The sequence below is a fragment of the Ornithorhynchus anatinus genome, chromosome 9 (genome assembly GCF_004115215.2).
Source record: "Ornithorhynchus anatinus isolate Pmale09 chromosome 9, mOrnAna1.pri.v4, whole genome shotgun sequence".
NCBI lineage: Eukaryota > Metazoa > Chordata > Mammalia > Monotremata > Ornithorhynchidae > Ornithorhynchus > Ornithorhynchus anatinus.
Window position 1 is genome coordinate 1,208,130 of NC_041736.1, and position 21,144 is coordinate 1,229,273.

At 47.9% G+C, this 21,144-nt stretch overlaps 1 protein-coding gene across 1 annotated transcript in view; it reads right to left on the reverse strand.

Moving 5' to 3' along the window:
* LRP1B (LDL receptor related protein 1B) overlaps positions 1-21,144 on the reverse strand; it is a 389,846-nt gene that overhangs the window by 7,164 nt on the left and 361,538 nt on the right. The window contains 5 exon segments of the mRNA XM_029072223.2: positions 1,488-1,578; positions 7,363-7,439; positions 14,269-14,382; positions 15,146-15,250; positions 18,640-18,814. Coding sequence (XP_028928056.2) covers positions 1,488-1,578; positions 7,363-7,439; positions 14,269-14,382; positions 15,146-15,250; positions 18,640-18,814 — 562 coding nt within the window.

Consider the following 21,144-nt stretch of genomic DNA (forward strand, 5'->3'; position numbering starts at 1 on the left):
AGGTACTGGGTCTGGTGTGATTATCTCATATCTATCAATGCTCAGCACAGTGCGAGACATGGTAGGTGCAAAATATATAGCAACAAACAAGAATCTGAATCCTCCCAGTACTATGGTTCAAGGCTCATTAGGGAAATGAGGGTTGGGAGTCAGGCAGCGGGGCTGGGGAACTGATAATAATAATAATAATAATGATAATAATGATGGTGTTTGTTAAGTGCTTACTATGTGCCAAGCACTGTTCTAAGCACTGGGTAAATACGAGGTAATCAGGTTGTCCCACATGGGGCTCACAGTTTTAATCCTCATTTTACAGATGAGGTAACTAGGACACAGAGAAGTTAAGTGACTTTCCCAAAGTCACACAGCTGATAAATGGTGGAGCCGGAATTAGAGCTCATGACCTCTGACTTCCACTAAGCCACACTGCTTCTCAACTGATAGAATCGACTTATTGTGCAGAACACTCACTGATCTTGAGTGGTGTGGCAAGACCTAGTGGGTCCTCTTGGGCATCAGACAAGGTCCCAGGGGCACTAGTGGGAGGCCCTTCCAAATCCACTTGGCCAGTCCTCACAGGTTCTCTGAGGCATATGGTCTTGTATCTACCCCAGAGTTTAGCCCCTAGTTAAGCACTAAATATGTACCAAAACTATTCTTCTCAACTGTTATGGGAGGATGAGGGGGCAGTTATGGTTAGTACAGTGTCAGGCTAGTAGAGAATTCCAGAAAATTCTACCAATGCCATGGGGAGGGCAGCTAGTTAAAAGTGCTCAATTGCTCGAAGTCTGAACATAATGGAACTGGGTCAGTGAGCCTCAAGGGTTTTCACAGCTGACCACTGTCAACTAAGATCCCTTTCTAGGCAGAGAACTATATTAATCACTTGGTAGAGTACAATATACCAATATCACAGACACATTCCCTCCCCCCAACAAGCTTACAGTCTAGAGCGGAAGACATTAATATAAATAAATAAAATTACTGGTGTTGGGGGGAGATGAAGATAAAAGGAGAGAAGAGCTTCGAGAGGGATTTGGATGATCCCTAATGGGTTGCTGGGGGAACAGTCAGGGATGAAGAAAGGAGAGTCAGGCATGTTGGATGGTTTGTACTGCGTCATTGGAGGGAAAGTCAAGGATGAGTTGGGGTGTCTGAATGTTCCGGGCTGGGTCACTAGGGGAGGGAGATGGAGATGAGAGAGTTGGGGTGTAGGATGATCTGTATTATGTCACTGGAGGAGCCAGAGGTGCAGAGGGCAGAGACGGAGGTGTTGGCTAGTCTTTGTCTAATCATGAAGGTGTTTGGCCAGTAGGATAATTATTACCTGGTTCTGGTACCACTATTAAAAAGCAAGTCCAGGCTAAGTGGACCATGGGGCTGGCCCAGTAATGACGTTTCTTGTGAGAATATATTCTAGCCCCTAAATTGCAAACATTTGTGCATTCAACTCATTTGCTTTGGGTCAACAATACGCAGTCTCTTACCTTCGTTTTCTTTTACAAAGCAGCAAGCCAATCACAAGAGTGGTAATCAGTGTCACTAAGAGAACAAGAGGAACAATGATGGCGATGCTTCCTGGGGAAAAAAAGAAGAGGTTTGAGAGGAAGAAGTCTAACGTCCATTTGTTCAAGTCACGTTTTCTTCATTCATTCATTCGATCATATTTGTTGAGCACTTACTGTGTGCGGAGCACTGTACTAAGCAATTGGGAGAGTACAATATAATGATAGACTAAGCTTGGAAGAATACAACAGAGTTAGTTAACATTCTCTCTGCCTTCAAGAGGCTTACAGTCTAGAAGGCCAGCTCTCCCTCCTTCTGCTTTGGGGACAGTGGAGCTCACCAATGCAGACCCTGGGGCGCGAGATAAGTTCACCAGCTTCCTGGTCTCTGTGGGGGGGGGTCTCAAAGAAGGGCCATAACTGTGTCTGTCTGCAGGGGGAGAAGCTCAACCCTTTTCCCACTGCTTTGCAGCTGTGCAAGCAGGCAGACACAGCTGGAGGCTACTGCTGGAGGGGGTCTTTGGGCAGGTCTTAGGGAGAAGAAGTATGGCCTCGTGGATAGAGCATGGGCATGGGCGTCAGAAGGACCTGGGTTCTAAACCCAGCTCTGCCATTTGCCTGTAGTGTAACCTTCACTTCACTTCTCTGCACCTCAGTTACCTCACCTGTAAAATGGAGATTAAGATTGTGAGGCCCATATAGGACAGGGACTGTGTCTAACTTGATTAGCTCATATCTACCTCAGTGCTTAGAACAGTGCTTGACACATAGTAGGTGCTTAACAAATACCATCATCTGGTCAGATAGTCATATTTATTGAGCATTTCTTGTGTGCCGAGAACTATATTAATCACTTGGTAGAGTACAATATACCAATATAACAGACATTCCCTGCCCACAACAAGCTGATAGTCTAGAGGGGGAGACATTAATATAAATAAATAAAATTACTGGTGTCGGGGGGAGATGGAGAAAAAAGGAGAGAAACCAAACCATCCATCTCTTTGGTTGCTGAAAGGAACAACCATTTATTCAGTAGTATTTATTGAGCGCTTAGTGTGTGCAAACCACTTAGCTGAGGTTCTGAGAAATGAACCATCATTACCAAATCATGCCCCGACTAACTGGATTCAGGAAATGCCAAGGGCGAGCATCCGATAGACATACAGCTAAAAAGCCATCGTCACCAAAATCCTTAACTTTGTGCCTTCTTTCTGGCCAGAGGCACAGCGGAAAGAATTAATCTCATGGAAAAAGATCCAGTTTGTGAAGGAGAAACTTAGTGGGGAGATAAGCAACTAATTATCTACCAAAATCACATATTACACAGCTCAGGAAGAATATGACCCATATGTCTTCTGTTCAAGAGATTATCTGAGTAATCAAACTCCTGCCCTTATGTTACTAAGAGCTAGTAAGAAGGGGAAATATTGTGACTGAGCTTCACATTATATTAATGACTTGTTTTTGAGAAAGGTTGGGGTGAATGTTCAATTTACTAGTAATAACAATGACGCTGAATTTGGCACTTAGGGTAGTAAACACCATTTGGACCCAGTCTTTAAATACCATTCAACAGCTTGGTAACTCCACAAATGGCAACTTCGGTTGAAGGATCACGGATTTATAAATAATTTTACTTTGTCACTTTCTCCATGAAAAATCATGACTTTGAAGAATGTCTCTTAATAACAGAATGGGAAACAGTGAATAGAATTTTTACAGAAACTATTAAGAAGTATTTAGGAAATTGCTTAGAATTTGTACCTAACGTCAGGAGTATGTCATTCCTGTTTGAAGGGAAGTGGTTAGTCATATACGCTAAGAAACAAAGGACTTTTTTTTTTTGTCCCAGAAGGCAGCTATGATTCCATATTCTAATTCTCTAAGTCTGAGAGCCAAGAATTTTGATATGTTGACATAACTAATCAAGGTAACCGCCGTAACGTCTACTGCAGGAGAAAGATGGCTTGCAGTCCCCTTTCCTCCATCTTATTCAAATACCCATAACTGTAGGAGACAAACTATTAGCATTTCCTGAATCACCAGACAGATATTCCCAAAAACCAAAGGGTTCTACTGCAAATAGACTACCAAGTGTAATAACAAAAATTGTACTTGGTTAGTTTGCCTTGACATTCTCGGCTAAGGATGAATCTGAGTAGATTTAGTATTTAGTGACTAAACTGTAATCTCGTCGTGGCCGGAATGTGTCTATTGTATTGTTATATTTTACTATCTCAAGCACTTAGTTTAGTGCTCTGCACCCAGCAAGTACTCAATAAATACGATGAAGTGATTGATTATTTTCAAATGCCCTAATTTTAATTTGACCTCCAAGATTATTATGGAAGAAATTTGTTACTCCTCTCCTGGTTGTCCTCCTCCCTCCTTATTTTTCTGCCATCGTCAGCCATTTGCTGCGACTGACCCAGCGGGCCGGGCTGAGAGGAGCCCCCTTGAGGGTGAGGGAGGGGTCTAGGATTCGGGAGGTGGGTTTCAGTCAGGCACACAGACAGACGATGGGAAGGCAGAGCTGTCACCCCAAGCGAGGCTGATGGAGACCCTCTGAGAGTGGCTGAAGAGGTGTGGGCTCAGTGGGATGGGAGAGCAGCAGGCCAATGCAGAGGCAGGCCCCTGGGTGCCTAAGGGTTCAGGCAAATAGGGTGGGAGACAGTGGCAAGCAAGAGTCTGGGGTTGGACTACTGACCATGGAGGGGACACTTACCTACCTGCTAGCCCAGCTTCCAGCTCCTCTGAGCACTTTGGTGAGAAGAGGCAGAGTGAATGGAGTCCAGGGACCACCAGGATCTCTCGTCCATCCAATTAGCGATGCTTTGCTGGACATCATCCCTAAAACTCCACCTTGTCCAGTGCACTGCCCACAAGTTCTGGCATCCCAGAATATTCCCCAGCATATCGAGGGGTGAAAGCCTGGCCCCACTCTGAGCTGGAGGCCCACAGTTGTCTAGCAGGCTGATGTCTCTGCTGGCAGTAGAGCCAGATTTCACTGAGGGCTGGTGACTGCCAATCTGAGCATCCTCGCGGTCCCCCACAGCCCTCCCTCCTGCCACCCTTTCTTCTCCATCCAAACTGGAGCCAAGTTAACACCAACACTTCTCCTATCCTGCCTTGACTACTACATCAACCTCCTTACTAACCTCTCTGCCTCCTGTCTCTCTCCACTTCAATCCACACTTCAATCTGCTGCCTGGATCATTTTTGTACAAAACCATTCAGTCCATGTTTCCCCACTCTTCAAGAACCTCCAGTGGTTGCTCATCCACCTTCGCATCAAACAGAAACTCCTTACCATTGACTTTAAAGCACTCAATCACCTTGACTCCTACTACCTTACCTTGCTGAATTTTTAAAATGATATCAGTTAAGTGCTTACTATGTGTCAAACACTGTTTCAAGTGCTGGGGCAGGCACAAGTTAATTAGGTCAAACACAGTCCCTGTCCTGTATGGGGCTCATAATTTAAGCAGGAAGAACAGGTATTTAATTCCCATATTACAGTTAAAGAAACTGAGGTACAGAGAAATTAAGTAACTTACCCAAAGTCACACACCTAGGAATTGGCAAAGCCAGGATTAGAACCCAGCTCTTCTAATTCCCAGGTCTGTGCCATTTCCACTAGGCCATGCTGCTTCTCCTAGGCCATACTGCTTCTCCCATTTGATTTCCTACTACAACCCAGCCCACACACATAGCTCCTCTAATGCCAACCTACTCATTGTACCTTGATCTTGTCACTGACCCCTCACCCACATCCTGCTTCTGGCCTGGAACTCTCCTTTCCTTCAGAGCCTTTCCTAAGACCCCATTTCCTCTTCTTCCACTCCTTTCTGCATCACCCTTGCCCTTGGATTTGTCCCCTTTATTCACCCCTCCCTTCAGCACTTATATACATATCTGTAATTTGTTTATATATATATATATATGTAAATGTCTCTCCCCTGCTAGACTCTAAACTTGTTGTGGTAGGAAACATGTCCACCATCTCTTTTATACTGTACACTCCCAACCACTTAGTACAATGTTCTATACACAGTAGGTGCTCAGTAACTATGATTGATTGATCGGCTCATCTGCTGCCCCTGTCCCCGGCAATCCATTCTTCCTGGGAGGCTTTCCCTACAGAGGCAGCTCCATACATATTTCCACAAGGCTTCAGCTGTCTGGGGGACTCACAGACCTTGAGGAGGATGATGTCACTGCCCTAGTGACCTGGCATTTTTTCCTGATTTTCTCTGCTGGGACTGATTAATGCTGCCCACTTGATAGGTCCTCCTATTTTCCCTGGAAAGGGATTGGAAACTTTATTCTAATCTGATGTGTTCTGAAAATCTGCCTACACTCTTCTTAGGTCAGCAGGGAAGAATGACCTAGACAGGCTTTCCAGGAGTGGCAGGGGTAGGTGTGGGGGTAGGGGGTGGGGGCCTCTGGGATGATCAGGAGTGTCCATGTAAGAACAGGTTGTTCCCCTGATGGCAGTGGCCCGCATGCGTCTCCCCAATCCTTAAAACCCTCCAATGGTGTCCCATCCATTGCTGCATTGCTCACTAAGCGACTGTGGCAATGTGGAAACAGCATGACCTCGTGGAAAGAGCCTGGGCCTGGGCGTCAGAGGTCCTGGGTTCTAATCCTGGCTCTACCACTTGCTTTCTGTGTGACCTTAGGCAAGTCATGTCACTTCTCTGTGCCTCAATTACCTTTTGTGTAAAATGGGGAATAAGACTGTGAGCCCCACATGGGACAACCTGATAACCTTGTATCTACCCCAGTGCTTAGAACAGTGCTTGGCACATAGTAAGTGCTTAACAAATACCATAATTATAAATTATTATTATTACTTAAGTTCTCTGTGCCTCAGTTCCCTCATCTACAAAATGGGGATTCAATACCTGGTACTTCCTAGATTGTGAGCCCTATGTAGGACTTGATCTGTTGTTGAATTGTACATTCCAAGCATTTAGTACAGTGCTCTGCACATAGTAAGCGCTCAATAAATACTATTGAATGAATGATTATCTTGTATCTACCTCACCACTTAGCATAGTGCTTGACATAGAGTAAGCACTTAACAAATATCACAGTTATTACTATTACTACTCTTAAGGCACTCTGTCAGCTCTTTCCCCATTACGTATCCTCACTCCTCGTCACTACAACCCAACATTCCTCTAACAGCAGCTTAAATACTATGCCTCCATCTCTCATCTCTTGCCACTGACTACCTGCTCAAGCCCTCCTTTCTCCTTCACATAATATAGATCACCTCTTGCCCTACCTTCTAGGGCCTACTAAAATCACATCTCCTTCAGGAAGCCTTCCCAGACTAACCTATTTCATATTTATTCATATTAATGTCTGTCCGCTCATCTAGACTGCAAGCTTGTTTTGTTCAGGGGCTGTGTATGCCCAAACTGTTGTACTGTACTCTCCCAATGTTCAGGACAATAGTAAGTGCTCAGTAAATACCACTTATTGATTATCCATTCTTCTCCTCACTTTATTCTCCCTTCCTCCTGTGTCACCTGTGCATTTAAATCCATACCCCCAAGTACTTAGGTACTTGCCCTAATCCCCACAATTTGTAGGTACTGATACTTACAGTCTGTCATCCCCGCTACTTGCAATTCAATGTTTGCCTCCCCCGCTAGACTGTATGCTCCTTGAGGTCAGGGATTGTGCCTACCAATTCAAGTAATTAATACAGTGCTCTGCATTCAGTAATTCTGCACACAATAAATGCTCAGTAAATACCATTGATTAATTTATGATTTTCCCCAGCACTCAGCACAGGGTGAATGGTCAATTCACGGCGCACCGGCCACACCGCAGGACTTACTGGTACCGATGTGGTCAGAGGTGCTGCTCTTGGGGGCTGGTCTCTCACACTGGGCACCGGACCAGTTGGCAGAGCACCTGCAAGGACCCAGCAAAGATGGGAAAATGAAGATGTCATTACTCACCTGTCCCCGCAGATGTGACAGTTCCCCTCAGGAGGGGCCGGGTACTGTCCAGGCTAGGTGGTGCCTTAGGTGTAGGGTGGGGGTAGTTTTTATGCATCTTGCCCACTTAGACCCTTCTCCAACCGGGCTTCTGCCCTTCTGGGCCCTGGAGAACTGGAAGTTGAGGCAGTCATTCAGGTGGTTTTATCTTAAAATCAGAAGTTCTCAATGGGAGCCTCTGATGATTCAGAAAATCTCACCTAGATTACAAAGATGTGTTGGCTGTTTACGTGCAACAGCGCAGATTTCCAGTTTGCTAGGATGCTGGTTGAGACTTCAGAGGTGAGGGCCTTCCAAATCTATGCAATGGCACCTCTTATTTAACCTCACCAGAAGGAGGCTTGCAGGCCCAGAACACCCACTGATGGTCCCACATGAAAAAAGCTCCCAGTGTTTGCTGGGGAAGCTCAGAGGGGGAGATCCATAAGCCTTGGAATAAATAGCCTTCAGCTCCTGTTTATACCCTGCCCCAGGCCTGATGGTGCATGACCTCCGAGTGGAGGGGAACCCCACAGAAGACACAGCCTGGGTTCGTTCCACTGCAAATCCCTAATTCTGGCATCTGGACACCCTCCCCGGAGAGAGTTCCTTCAGAGAAAATAAACTCTTCAGTGCTGGGGCTCGTTAAAAGGAACAATGGCTGCCCTCCCCCCAGCTTCCAGTCGACTACCCAGAAAGAACTTTGCTTTTGTTAAATGTGTTACTTGGTTATTTTATTAGTAATGTGAACCGTAAATCTATGAGGATGAAACATGATGTAAATGAAAAGTAATCACCATATTCAGTTTCTGCATCCAATCAGAACCCCATATGTTTCAGATAATCCTGGCCTCACATCACCAACCTCACTCACAATTCCATGGTATTCCCAGTGCTCAGAATGGGTTTCTTATTTGAGATTCCCTAGGGGACCCGGCGTGCCATGACTCAGCTTCCCCTCTGTCACCCTCCCTGGGTAGAGCCAATCTGGTCACTGAAAGAAAGAGAAGTCCCACCATTTTTCCAGGTATGATTTGCAACTAACAATGGCTGCAGTTCCCTCATCTATCCAGCTTTCTGAGACCACTACCACAGGAGGAGAACGTTGGCATAATTCTACTGAACCTTGGGGTGAACACCCCAATAACTGCCCCTCTCCACTATGCCCATCTCCGACGGTCGAGCCTTTCACCACTAGTGATCCCGAGTCTCCTCTTCCCAGAAGCCCGCTGAATGGGAAAGAGCAAAGGCCGCAGGAGGGGGTGCAGAGTGGCTTTCCACAGGGGGCAGGTGGCATGAACTCACCCAGGTGGCACACTGCCAGGTCTAGAGGAAGCTGTGGAGGTTGGGTTGGGGGAGAGGAGCCATGCCAAGTCATGGAGAGGTACGTCACGGGAAGCTTTCACTCAGATAATAAACTGTCTCTGAGGATGTTTCTTCTAGAAAGGGGAGTCGGTACATTTGATAGCTCATCCTACTCAGATGAGAAAGTTTTGCTCTTTCTTTGGAGAGTTTCTCTTGGCAGCACTGACCTGGATCTGCCCAGGACTTGGGGGATTTGAGGGGAGTTTTGGCGGGGCTGGGCCCCATCACAGCTGAGGATGGGTAGAGCAGTGTCCCAGATACTCCCTTTCAATTGCTCTGAGCAGAGGAAGAGCTCTACCTTGGGGACTCCTCACTTGAGCTGTAGATGGCTGATACATGGGGTGAGGGTATTTCTTCGCAGTCTGGTCAATCCACAAATAGACCCCCCTCTTCCAAGGGTGAATGCTCCAGACTCTTGCCCACCCTCAGACCCAGACTGGCAATAGCCCAATCGGAGCTGCCCTGTGAGGGGAACACTTGCCAGATGGCAAACTTTTAATCACCGCTCAGGGTCTGCTTCCCAGACACAAAAGTGACCAACTGGGATTCACTGTTGCCTAAAGCAATAATAATAATAATGTTGGTATTTGTTAAGCGCTTACTATGTGCCGAGCACTGTTCTAAGCGCTGGGGTAAACACAGGGGAATCAGGTTGTCCCACGTGGGGCTCACAGTCTTAATCCCCATTTTACAGATGAGGGAACTGAGGCCCAGAGAAGTGAAGTGACTTGCCCACAGTCACACAGCTGACAAGTGGCAGAGCTGGGATTCGAACTCATGAGCCCTGACTCCAAAGCCCGTGCTCTTTCCACTGCGCCACGCTGCTTCCCATAGATAAAGTCTCTAATTTTCTGTTGAAAGCCTTTGCAAAGGATGCTGCTCTGAGCTGGTGTCCTTCTGATCTGCATTTGTTGCATTTAAAACAAATCCCTTCCCAGACCTCTGGTCAAACAGAAGCCATCGCATTTGCACCCTAGGGTATGTTATTGCCAATTTGCTCTTTCCACTTCCCCTTGCATGACCTTTGACTTTCTCTACCAGCTTAGGGGAGAAAGACCTCTTTTCTTTCTCAACCACAGGCATCGCAAGGATGAGGAGCATGCCCGGAAGATAAAGTGGGAGAGCTCTGCCCACCCAAAGTAACCATTTCCACTCTGCCTGTTGCTAATAATAATAACAACAATAATGGTATTTGTTAAGCGCTTACTATGTGCCAAGCACTGTTCTAAGCACTGGGGGGATACAAGGTAATCAGGTTGTCCCTGGTGTGGCTCACAGTCTTAAACCCCATTTTACAGATGAGGGAACTGAAGCACAGAGAAGTTAAGTGATTGCCCAAAGTCACACAACTCCTGATGCCTCTCCCTCCATTGCCTCTGCAGTTTCTGTCCCTTCTTTGTCCACCCTGTGACCTGGATCAGGCTCCTTTTAGTAAGCAATCCTTCCCTGTGTCCTCCCTGCCTCCTGCACTCCCTTCCCAGGGGCTGAACAGGAAACGGTAGAGGGAATGATGGCTGCCACGTTCTCCCTGTCTCTTCTCCCCTCCTCTGCCCATCTCCCCTCATCTTTCCCATCTAACTCCTCTCCCATACTCAGTAGTGAGGACAAGATGTCCTTCTCTCACCAGACCCATGCACGGATCAGCATCCGCTCTTTTGCCACAGTTGCTGGATCGCCAGGCTTCTCTCAGCCCTATATACCCCTCCCCTCTGGTGCAGAATGCTGGACCTGGCCTGGTGCCGACAGCACTGCTGGGCTGGATTTACATGAACTGTTCTCCCTTGCCCCCTGGGTATTACCTGAGCTCCCTCTCCAGCCAACATGGATAGCAACTGGCTAAACATCTCCCTCTGGGGTGGCAGGGCCGGGTGCCACATGAGCTGCCCTGAGCTCATTCCATGAGGGGATGGTCGCCTCCCACTGCCCTGCCCCGGTGGCCAGCATGGCCAGAGAGATCTGGCAGCTTCCCACCCTCTAGACTCACTGCTCCTTCCCTCCAACACTGGAGCCTTCTCCACCTGGCGGGGAAGCAGATAAAGAGGGCCGAAAAAAGTATTCTGCTACAGAAACAGTTGCTCTCCCCTTTGAGAAAGAATCACAAAGGCATGTTTCCTATGAGTGCTGAGCAGGCAGTATTATCTAGTGGAAAGAACGCAGGTCTGGATGCCGGGAGATGCTGGCTCTAACCCTGATTTGGTTCCTGGCCAGCTGTGTGTCCTCAGGCAAGTTACTTCACCTCTCTGGGTCACTGTCTCTCCTCTGAAGAGTGGGATTACACTAACTCACCTCTTCCTACCACACAGGGATGTCTGAAGCCAAAATGGGCTCTCCACTGTGACGGAGCCTTGGGAAAAGGGAAGCGTTCTGTGAAGCTGGAGTTTGATCTGGCCTCTCTACCGTCAGGGCTTGAGGACCCTTGGGTGGAGGTGGGGTGACAATGTGCCACATGGCTCCAGAGCCCAGCAACTCCTAGTGTTATGCTTCCCCAGACCTAGTGAGAAGTTGTTGGCAGGGGGTGTGGCAATCACCTGGAGCAGATGGATGCTCAAAAGCCACCCAGATTTCTGGGACAAGTGCAGACCGGATGAGGTTTGGGCTTCCTTTTTCCCTGGCTGGGAAACGGACACCACCCAATAGGTCACACCCATTAGAGCGAAAGCTTCTTACTGCCAAGGAATGGATTTTATGTTTCTTTTGGGCTTCCCAAGCTCCTAGTTTTCACCCAGTAGGTACTCGGTGAATGACAACCAGCAAAAACCGTGCCGGGAAATGAAGAGATCTTCTTGTGCGGATAGGTAGAAGATGAGTAAATGACTCATTTGAAAGGATTTACACTGTCTGACAAAAAACGAGCAGCAGCGCAGTTAGAGACAGGACCCTGTTTCCCTAGAAATTGCCCATAAAAAGAAGCTGGTAGTTGCTGGGAAAGTTGAGGTTCAAAATGTTTTGGAGTAAAATCGTTCTTATCTATAAAGGACATTTGACCAGAAAGAGCCACTGAACTGTGAAATGACTGAGCAAACACGAGAAAACCTTATAACAAGGGCTAGATTAAGGGTAATGAGAGATTTTCGCTATCTCGGCATTCTCTAGGAAATATGAATCAGAAACAGCCCTAGAAGCTGAGGATAGGTTTGTCGAGAGGGTAGATGATTTCTATTTAACTCAGAACATTTCACGCCCTGCCGGCCGCGGGAAGGGGACCCTGAAAATTGGCTTGGAATCTCACGGAGGTTGCCATCGAAGCTCTGAAATCAGTCTGGTCTGGGGAAACCGACGTTCCACTGTGAGAGGGGAAGGTGGAAAGAAGAAGTTGTTTGAGTCTGGGGAGGTAGGCTGATGAATGTATATTTAATCTAGCGGGTCAGACTTCAGGTCCCATGGAGTCCACTTTCGTGCTCCACTACTGTCTCATTAGAAATGGATTGGTAGCATCTTGAGGGCAGGGATCACACCTACTAATTCTATTGTACTCTCCCAAGTGCTTGATTACCATGCTCTGCACTTAGTAGACTTCAAGCTCCTTGAAGGCAGGGACTGGATCTACTAATTCTACTATACTCATGAGTGCCATACACTTCAATGACCACCTCTATGTGGTTGATTCTCAAATCTTCCTCTCCAGTCCCCACGTCTCTCCTCCTCTGCAGTCTCACATTTCCTCCTCTGACATCTCTACAGGTTGTCCTGCTGACATCTCAAACTTTACATGACCAAAACAAAGCTCATCTACCCATCCATAATCTCTCTTCCCGGTAACTTTCCCATCCCTATAGTCAACACTGTCCTGCCAGTCTCACAAGCCTCCCATCTTGGCATTATCCTGGACTCAGCTCTCTCACTCCACACACACATTCAGTCACCAAATCCTATCAGTTCTACCTTCATAACATCTCTAGAATGTTCCTGCTCCTCTTTGTCCAAACTGCCACCACACTGATCCAAGCACTTATCATATCCCACCTCAACTACTTGCTGACCATCCTGCCTCCCAGCTCTCCCTGTTCTAGTCCATACTTCATTCTACTGCCTGGATCATTTTTCTTAAAAAAAAAAAAATAAGCATTCTGCGTAAATCATCCTACTCCTCAAAACCCTCCACTGATTGCCCATTCCTCTGCACAGCAAACCAAAACGCCTTACCATCAGCTTTAAAGCTCTCAATATGCTCTCCCACGTCTACCTATTCTCGCACCTCTCCCACTACAATCCAGCCTGCACACTTCACTTCTCTAATGTCAACCTATTTACCGGACCTTGGCCTTGTCTCTCTTGCTGCCTATCCCCTGCTCACAAGTTCCTTCTGGCCTAGAACCCTTTCCTTCTTTATAATAATTATTTGTTAAGCACTTACTATGTGTTTGGTAAGCGCCAGGGTGGATATAAGCAAATCAGATAGGCCTGAGTCCCTGCCCCACAAGGGACTCACGGTCTTAATTCCCATTTTACAGATGAAGAAACTGAGGTCCCGAGAAGTGAAGTGGCTTGTCCAAGGTTATGCAGCAGATAAATGGTGGAGCTGGGGTTAGAACCCAGGTCCTTCTGACTCCCAGGCCCATACTCTATTTACTAGGCCACACTCCTTCTCTTACATCTGACAGACCACCACTCTCATCATCTTCCAAGCACTAACTAAAAATCACATCTCCTTCAGGAAGCCTTCCCTGAAAACCTCTCATTTCCCCATCCTATTCACCCTCTGTTCTGTATCATTTATGTACTTGGATCTGTGCCCTCTAAGCACAGTGATACTCTCCCCCGCCCCACTCCCACAGAACCTATGTACATACCTTTATACTCTGCTGCTTCCTTTAAATGTAATGCATTTTAATGTTTCTCCCCCACTAGATTGTAAGCTCCTTGAGAGCAGCGATAATGCACTCTCCCAAATGCTTAGCACAGTGCTCCGCACATGGTAGATGACCAATAAATTCTGAGGACTGATTCTTTTCCAAGAGCAATTTATCTCCTAAATTTAGGGCGAGGATTAGCTGTAGGTATCTAGGCCTTAGACTAACACCTACAATCTTTACTGAATACCCCAACACTGTGTGCAGTGGGAAAACCGATTACAGACCTAGGTCAGATTTGAACCTCCAAAACCTGCAATCCTGCTCCCCCATCCCAACCAGGCTCTTGGAAGCATGGCCTTTCCACTTTGGCCCCCAGAGGGAAGCCCCATGCCTGCTCCAGATGAGCTTGGAGGATGTTTTCTGGCGGGTCTCACCCTTCCTGACTTGGGGTGGGGTTTGAGTCCCGGGCCGCAGTGGCGAAGCCCAGCGCTGAGTGGCAGGATGGGATGCGGGTGGACCCGGATGAACTGAACCGATGAGCCGGGCCTGAAATGGGGTAACACAATGGGCGGCGGGCGATGGGGGGCGGCGGGAGGATAGACCTACTTGCATCTCGGCTCATTAAAGGCGGTTAAAGTGCAAACGCCCTCATTCTGACAGTGGTAATCGCAAGGGTTGACTTTCTGGTCACAGCGCTGACTTTTAAACCCCGCAGAGCATCTGCAGAATTTCAGTAAAACACAGCTCAGTAAACTGGGCTGGGGTCAAGGGTCCGGCCAGGGGCTTGGGGGGAACACAGGGCATCTGAGCTGGGGCATACATGGGGTGCGCCCAGCTCTCCTCACCACCCCCCCCCCCCACACCAGGCTCCTGTGCCCAGGGCATGCATCAGGCTGACTTCCTCACTTGGACCATGAGCTCTGCGGCCACCCACATTAGCTCTCCCACTGCCGCTCTGGAAGCTGGGGGACCTTGAGAGGCAAGACTGAGGGGACAGGGTGGGGACAGGCAAAGTCAGGTTTTCTTAGAACTCCTGCTGGCACCCGGGACCATACTACAGGGCTCTCAGGAGTTCCCCAAGCCTCTGGTGGTCTCCACAGCCATGCCCCGACTGCCAAGCAGTAGAGGAAGCAGGGCAGTGGACCATGGTGCAGTGGGGACAGATCCTTTGGGAAGGGCAGAAGGGTGAGCCGAAATGCCTTCCGTCACATATCCCAGGGGCTGCCAGTGACCACATGAGCACTTCTTCCCCTCCAGTCCCATTCTCAGAAATCCTGTGGTCCAGGATGGCCAGGATTCGCTGCCCAGGGCAGCCGCCAGCTGCAGGAGCAGCAGGAGGAGAAGAGCCACCCAAGTGGTCTGTCAATGGACGAGCATGTCCAGGTGGGCTGAGGGCAGTGCCTCCAGCGGGGGCTCACTCTCCGCCCCAGGATTCAGGAGGCCACCTTGTCCGGGCGGGCCCCCGGGGCCAGGCAGTACTCACAAGCACACAGGCACGTTGGTCTCTGGGTCCAGCCGGCACACACCACCGTTGTAGCAGTAGCCGTCACAGAGCTGGCAGCTGGAGGCCACTTTTCCGTTCGTGCAGCTGCAGTGACATAGCACAGACAGACAGACAGTCAGACAGAGCCTTGGGATCAGCATCTTACTGTGGGAGCCTCCCCTTGGGCCCGGCTGTGGAGGTGGAGGGCAGGGCCGCTGGAGGGCAGGGCCGCTGCTGACCACAGCCAGGCAGCTGGCAGGTGGGCAAATGGACTGGCAGGGTCTGGGGACAGCCTTTTTGTAGTGGAAAAATGACAGTTGGCAACCTTGGATTTTTTGAACTGTTTTTGTAACACCTTGTTAGGATTAAAAAGTAGTTCTGTGTGAAAAATGAGAAAACATACCACTGTGCGAATACCGCAATCTACCTGTCATCTACCTAACTACCTAACTAGAGATCTACCGTGATGTCTGCACGTACACTCAGGGAGGTTGTGATTGTGATTTCTCTGCTTTCAGAGTTGGGTGCCTTCTAGAAAGCTGCTCTAGACAAACTGTTTCTCCTTCAGAGAGGGGTTGTGCCCTCCCCTCAAGTTTCTGAAAAATGGTGAGAGTTTTGAACTTCATTTCTTGGGTGAAACTGTAGATTTATACAAATGTGATAGTGGGTGAGCATTTGGTCAACACTAGGAATTTGCTTCTCGTCCGACTTTCAGTGTGACTTGGTTATCCGGAGGGGTGTATCTGGTCTAATAAGGCACCACTTTTAAAAATGATTAGGTTGTAAACTCTGGTCATTGCCCAAAGGGTCTACAGTTTACCTCCTGCCTCCACCGTACAAGTGCATTTAATTTCTGGATCTGCTGGTCTCCCCCATTGGAGTGGCTATGGTCAGCTAACACTGCATGCTCAGTGGGATGGTCATTCATCCGGTTTTATACCTCCAGAGCAGTCTGTTTTCCAGTGGTCTATTCTTGGTCTGGTTCAGATATGATCCCGGACCTCCTCTCTGTCTGTGGTTTTTATTTTCAGCTCCCAGTGCTGTCTGAATTTTCAGGGGCCTGGAGGAGAACTCAATGACACTGAAGCAAGAGAGGAGTGGGGGTCCCCAGAAAAATTCTCTAGCCTTGGGGGTTCAGGCAGACTTCCGCATGACATCATAACCTGCTGCTCAATGTCCCTTGTAGCACATGCAGCATGATGTTATATGGAATGGTGGTGGGGGGGTATTTGGAGGAAGGGGTAAAGTGGGAGGAGGCACTTCTGGGCCTCACACTCTTCCCTTCTTGTCTCCACCCCCACCCAGACTCATCTCCCTTCACCCTCTCTCCTCCCTCCCAGGATCATCACCATTTAAACTTGAACTCAAAGCAGCCAGCTGAATGAACATTAAATTCAAATTGGAAAAAAAAAATTCTCATTAGCAAAGAAGCACTACTCTTTTGATAAAAAGGGAGATTTCTGTAATAAGCTCCTTTCAAGGGAAGACAACAGTGCCCAGGTCTGTCACTGTCTGAGAGCTAATTACCGGCCCTCCAGCAGAACCCAGGAGCCCCCGACCAAATTACATCCTGGAGATATTATTGCTCCAATCCTAAAATGTGATCAACTTTGACTTCATCAATATTTACTCAGTTTTCCAGGAGAGCCAAGAATGGCAAGTAGCTCTAGTTCAATAACCACATTCATTATGCTTGACAGAGACTTTGATTTGGGGGACAGACGGACCAGGCTCCAAAACCTAGTTTCCGATTTCTAATCACCACCGTGCGTGTCAGTCGGAACAACCTGGGCAGTTTATGAAGGGTTCGTTGCCAAAAAATTCCGCTCCTTTTTCTAAAGAAATCTCTCTAATGCTGTACAGATATTGTTTGGGAAACGTCTCTCTCACTGAAAGATGGGAGAACTCTTAAAAGCGAAAACCATTATTAGTTATCTAACATGCCATGTCCCTCAGAATACAAAACAATTATTTTCATAGTGCTGCCTTCAATTATTCTCCCGAGCATCTTAGAAAGCAATTATTTTGATATTCATATTTCACATGTGCCATGATTCGTGACTGGTTAACTATTATGCCAATATTACATTTTCCCCATGGATCCGAAAAGCCTTTTGAAATTTCCATTTGTTGATCCCTGGGATGTCTTGATTGGCAGTGACAGATCAGTGTCACTTGAGTACAGTTTCTGAAGTCTACTCTCCTAGGCTCAGAGGGAAGAGAGACTCTGCTGCCTTAACTCCCAGGCTGCAGAGGGACTGGGAGTCAGGAGACCTGGGTTCTAATCCCAGCTCTGCCACTGGCCTGCTGTATGACTGGGCCAGCCAGTTAACCTCTCTGAGTCTCGGTTCTTAAAGTCCCTGCTCTCCCTCCCTCCTAGACTGTGAGATCTGTGTGGATCAGAGGCTGTCTCGGATCTGTTCGTCTCACATCTTATAAAGTGATTATGTGGGCCATCCTTGTGGGGGAAAGAAGAGAGGTCCATCAATCAGGGGACGAATGTGTACCCTAGATGGCTTCTGGCCAAGGGAAGCAGCATGGTCTAGTGGTTAGAGAATGGGCTGGGACTGTAAGCTTGTCCCTCTATGCTGTAAACTCATTGTGGGCAGGGAATGTGTCTTTGTTATGTTGTACTCTCCCAAGTGCTTAGTACAGTGCTCAACAAATACCATGATTATTATTAATAATATACCCATCCAATCCTGGGGAGAGAGAATGGTGCTGTTCACCAAGGGGAAAACTGACAGCCCCAGGAGCACAGTGAGCCTCGATTCCCAGCCCTCTCGGTTTCTCTTGCTCTGATTCAGCTGGTCCCGCCCCCAGGTCTGCTAGCTGGGTCCTGGGCTGCTCTGCAGAGTGCACAGCGAAGCCTCTCCCTCAGCTTGGCTGCCCAATCACTGCAATCCCCAGTCACGAAAGGAAGGTGATGATAATCAGGACAACCCTAATAATGTAAATACAGCTATGACTACTTCTAGTGCCTCATATTTGTCGGGTTTGGTGAGGGCCTCACTTTGCCAAAATGCTTTCCCATCAGTGGCCTCCTGTTATCCTCACAAGGTCCCCGTATCACATTACCCAGAGGAGGAAACTGAAGCCCAGAGAGGTAACGTGACTTGTTTGAGGTCATGCAGCAGACCAGAGGAAGAGTTGAGATTAGAACTCGGGTCTTCTGACTCCCAGTGCCACATGCATCTCCCAGCCCATGCTTTCTTTGAGATCTTCCTTATCTTTAAGCAAAAGGACCAGGGCATATTTCAGCCCCCCTTTACTGTGCTCCGCAGGCTGGAACACCAAATTCTAAAACCCCCTGTGAATGTACCTGGGGTCCACGGGATGGTCTTCCCTCCCTAACGTGGTGGCCGGCCAGTCCTCACTGAAGAGAAGGACAGGCAGGCGTCAGCCAACGACGGGTGGTCTGGTGGGCAGCTCACTTTTCCTGACCATTACCATAGAACCCACTCCAGCCCCCATGTCGCGTGGGGGCCACTTACTTGCACGTGATGCCGTCGGTGCCCTGGCCGACTAGGCACTGTCCTCCCTGGCACCGCCCACACTTGTCCACTTCACACCTGGGGCCTTCGAAGCGCTCCGGGCAGACACAGTCCACGGCCCCGTTCTCCGCGATCGAACAGGACTCGGAGTTCACGCAGTACTGGTGGCACACATCTGGAATCAAGCAATCGATCGATCAGTGGTATTTATTGAGCTCTTGCTTTGTGCAGAGCACTGTACTAAACACTTGGGATAGTACTACATTATAGAGATGACTGACACATTCCCCTGCCCACAACGAGCTTACAGTCTAGGGGGTAGGCAGACATGAACATAAATAAATTAATTTACAGATATTTATATGTGTTGTGGAAAGCAGGACTTGGAGTTCGTGCAAGGCTGGAGGAGATATGGCTGGTCTGACATCAGATGGAACAACTCCTCTGTCTCAAAGCAATCGTCTCTTGTTCCCGTGAGCCTCCCCTGCTTCCCCAGCCTCCCAAGTCACCCTGATAGTCTGGCTGACACCAAATGGCCGAAAGAAATTGAGATATTCTGGATCAGAGGAAACTGGGCAAAAATGAAATGTAAATAAGCTAAGGCTTTATAGACTCCATATAAAAAAGTGTTCTAACCTCTGTAAAGTAATTACACCAAGAACCACCTAGCACCATCAAACACAATCTTGCAATCTAAAAGACAAAAATGCCTCCGTAATGATAGGGTATTCATATGGAAATCAGGTAAAAATTTCTAGACCTTAATAGGATGGTGATAGCTGGCACAGGGTAACGTGTTTCAACAGGGTAGGCTGACGTTTCTCTTCCAAGGAATACAAATAAGAATTTCACCTTGTCTTTTCAATCTCTATACACATGGAAGTTGAAAACATGTATGTGTGTGTATCCTTGCAGCCTCTGCCAGGAAAAGTACAGAATGAGTTAAGTTTACTAGAGTAGAGGAAGCCTCTCTAAATTGTAAACTTATAGGCAGGGAATGTGTCTGCTTATTATTATACTGTATACTCTCCCAAGCGCTTAGTTCACTGCTCTGCAAGCTGTAAGCGCTCAGTAAATACTATCGACTGACTTTAGCTACAATAATGATATCGATTGAGTGCTTACTAGGTGCCGACCACTGTGTTCAAGGCTGGGGAAGATGTAGGGGTAACTGGAGCAGACATGGTCCCTGTCCCACAGTCTAAGAGGAAGAGAGAGCAGGTAGCACTTCTCTATTTTACAGAAGAGGAAACAGGCAGGCCCTGAAAAGTTTAGTGACGTGTCCCAAGTCACACAGGAGGCAGAGGCAGGACTAGAACCTGAGCGGGTCTCCTGATTCTCAGCCCCACCTTCACCCCTCTGGGGGTCATGGTAATGTCTGCATTCTCCTTAATTATAACTGTCCTGGACCAGGACCATCCCGTGGAGTGGACGATTGTGGAGGGGGGGCTCCTGTCCAGAGGGAAAATGAGTTGGAAATGGAGCAATCTCAAGGCAAATGGGTTTGGGAACCTACTGAGAGTGTTTACCCTCCAAAACCCAGAAATCCAACGTGGAAGGCGGAGGAGAGTGGAGGGAGGCGCTCATTTCTGTGAGGCCCAAAAAGCATTATCAGTGCAGTCAGAACTTCCACAATTTCATCAGCCTCTCACCAGAACTGGCTTTCCAAATCCTGCTATATATAAGTGCTTGAGGCTGGGCCCAAAGTTCAGGAATCAAGATAAATGAGTGAATGAATGCCTAAAGATGTCTAGACACCTAAGCACTGAGGCCTGTCCTAAAGACACTGTCCTAAAGTGTCTTTAAAGGTGGTTGCTGGGGAGATACGAATGGGCTGGGGATGGGGAAAGGAATTAACTGGGGAAGGGTTCCTGGAGTGGGTAGAGTTTCAGGAGGACATTGATGATGAGGAGAGCTCTGATCCGGAGGATTTGGTGGGGGAGAGGAGAATGGAGGAGAAGACAGGAAACTGCAGGACGGGGAGGTGGCGAGAACATGGGGTTGGAGGTAGATGACTGTTTTTTCATCATTTTACCTGAAATTAATGCAAAGGATATGGGAAAGGGAGCCATTACCTTCATTCTTAGCTCTGTGCCTTCTGCTTTAGACTTGCACACTTTCCCTGCTCCCCATGTGCCCTGGGGGATTTTGCTCTTCCTTCATTATACCCTTTCTCCCCAGCAAGCTATGCCACTCAATAATAATAATGATAGTAATAATAATAATAATAATGGTGGTATATTTTAAATGCTTACTCTATACCAAGTGCTGGGGTAGATTCTAGACAATCAGATCAGACAATCCCCATCCTTCATGGGCCTCCAAGTCTAAGCAAGATTCTGATGAGGAAACTGAGATATGAGGAAACTAAGTGCCTTGTCTGAGGTCACTGATCAGGCACATGGGTAGACATGGGATTAGAACCCAGGTCCCCAGACTCCCAGACCTGAGGTCTTTCCGCTAGGTCACATCACTTCTGTGAGTTTCCCCCTGCTGTTTCCTGGG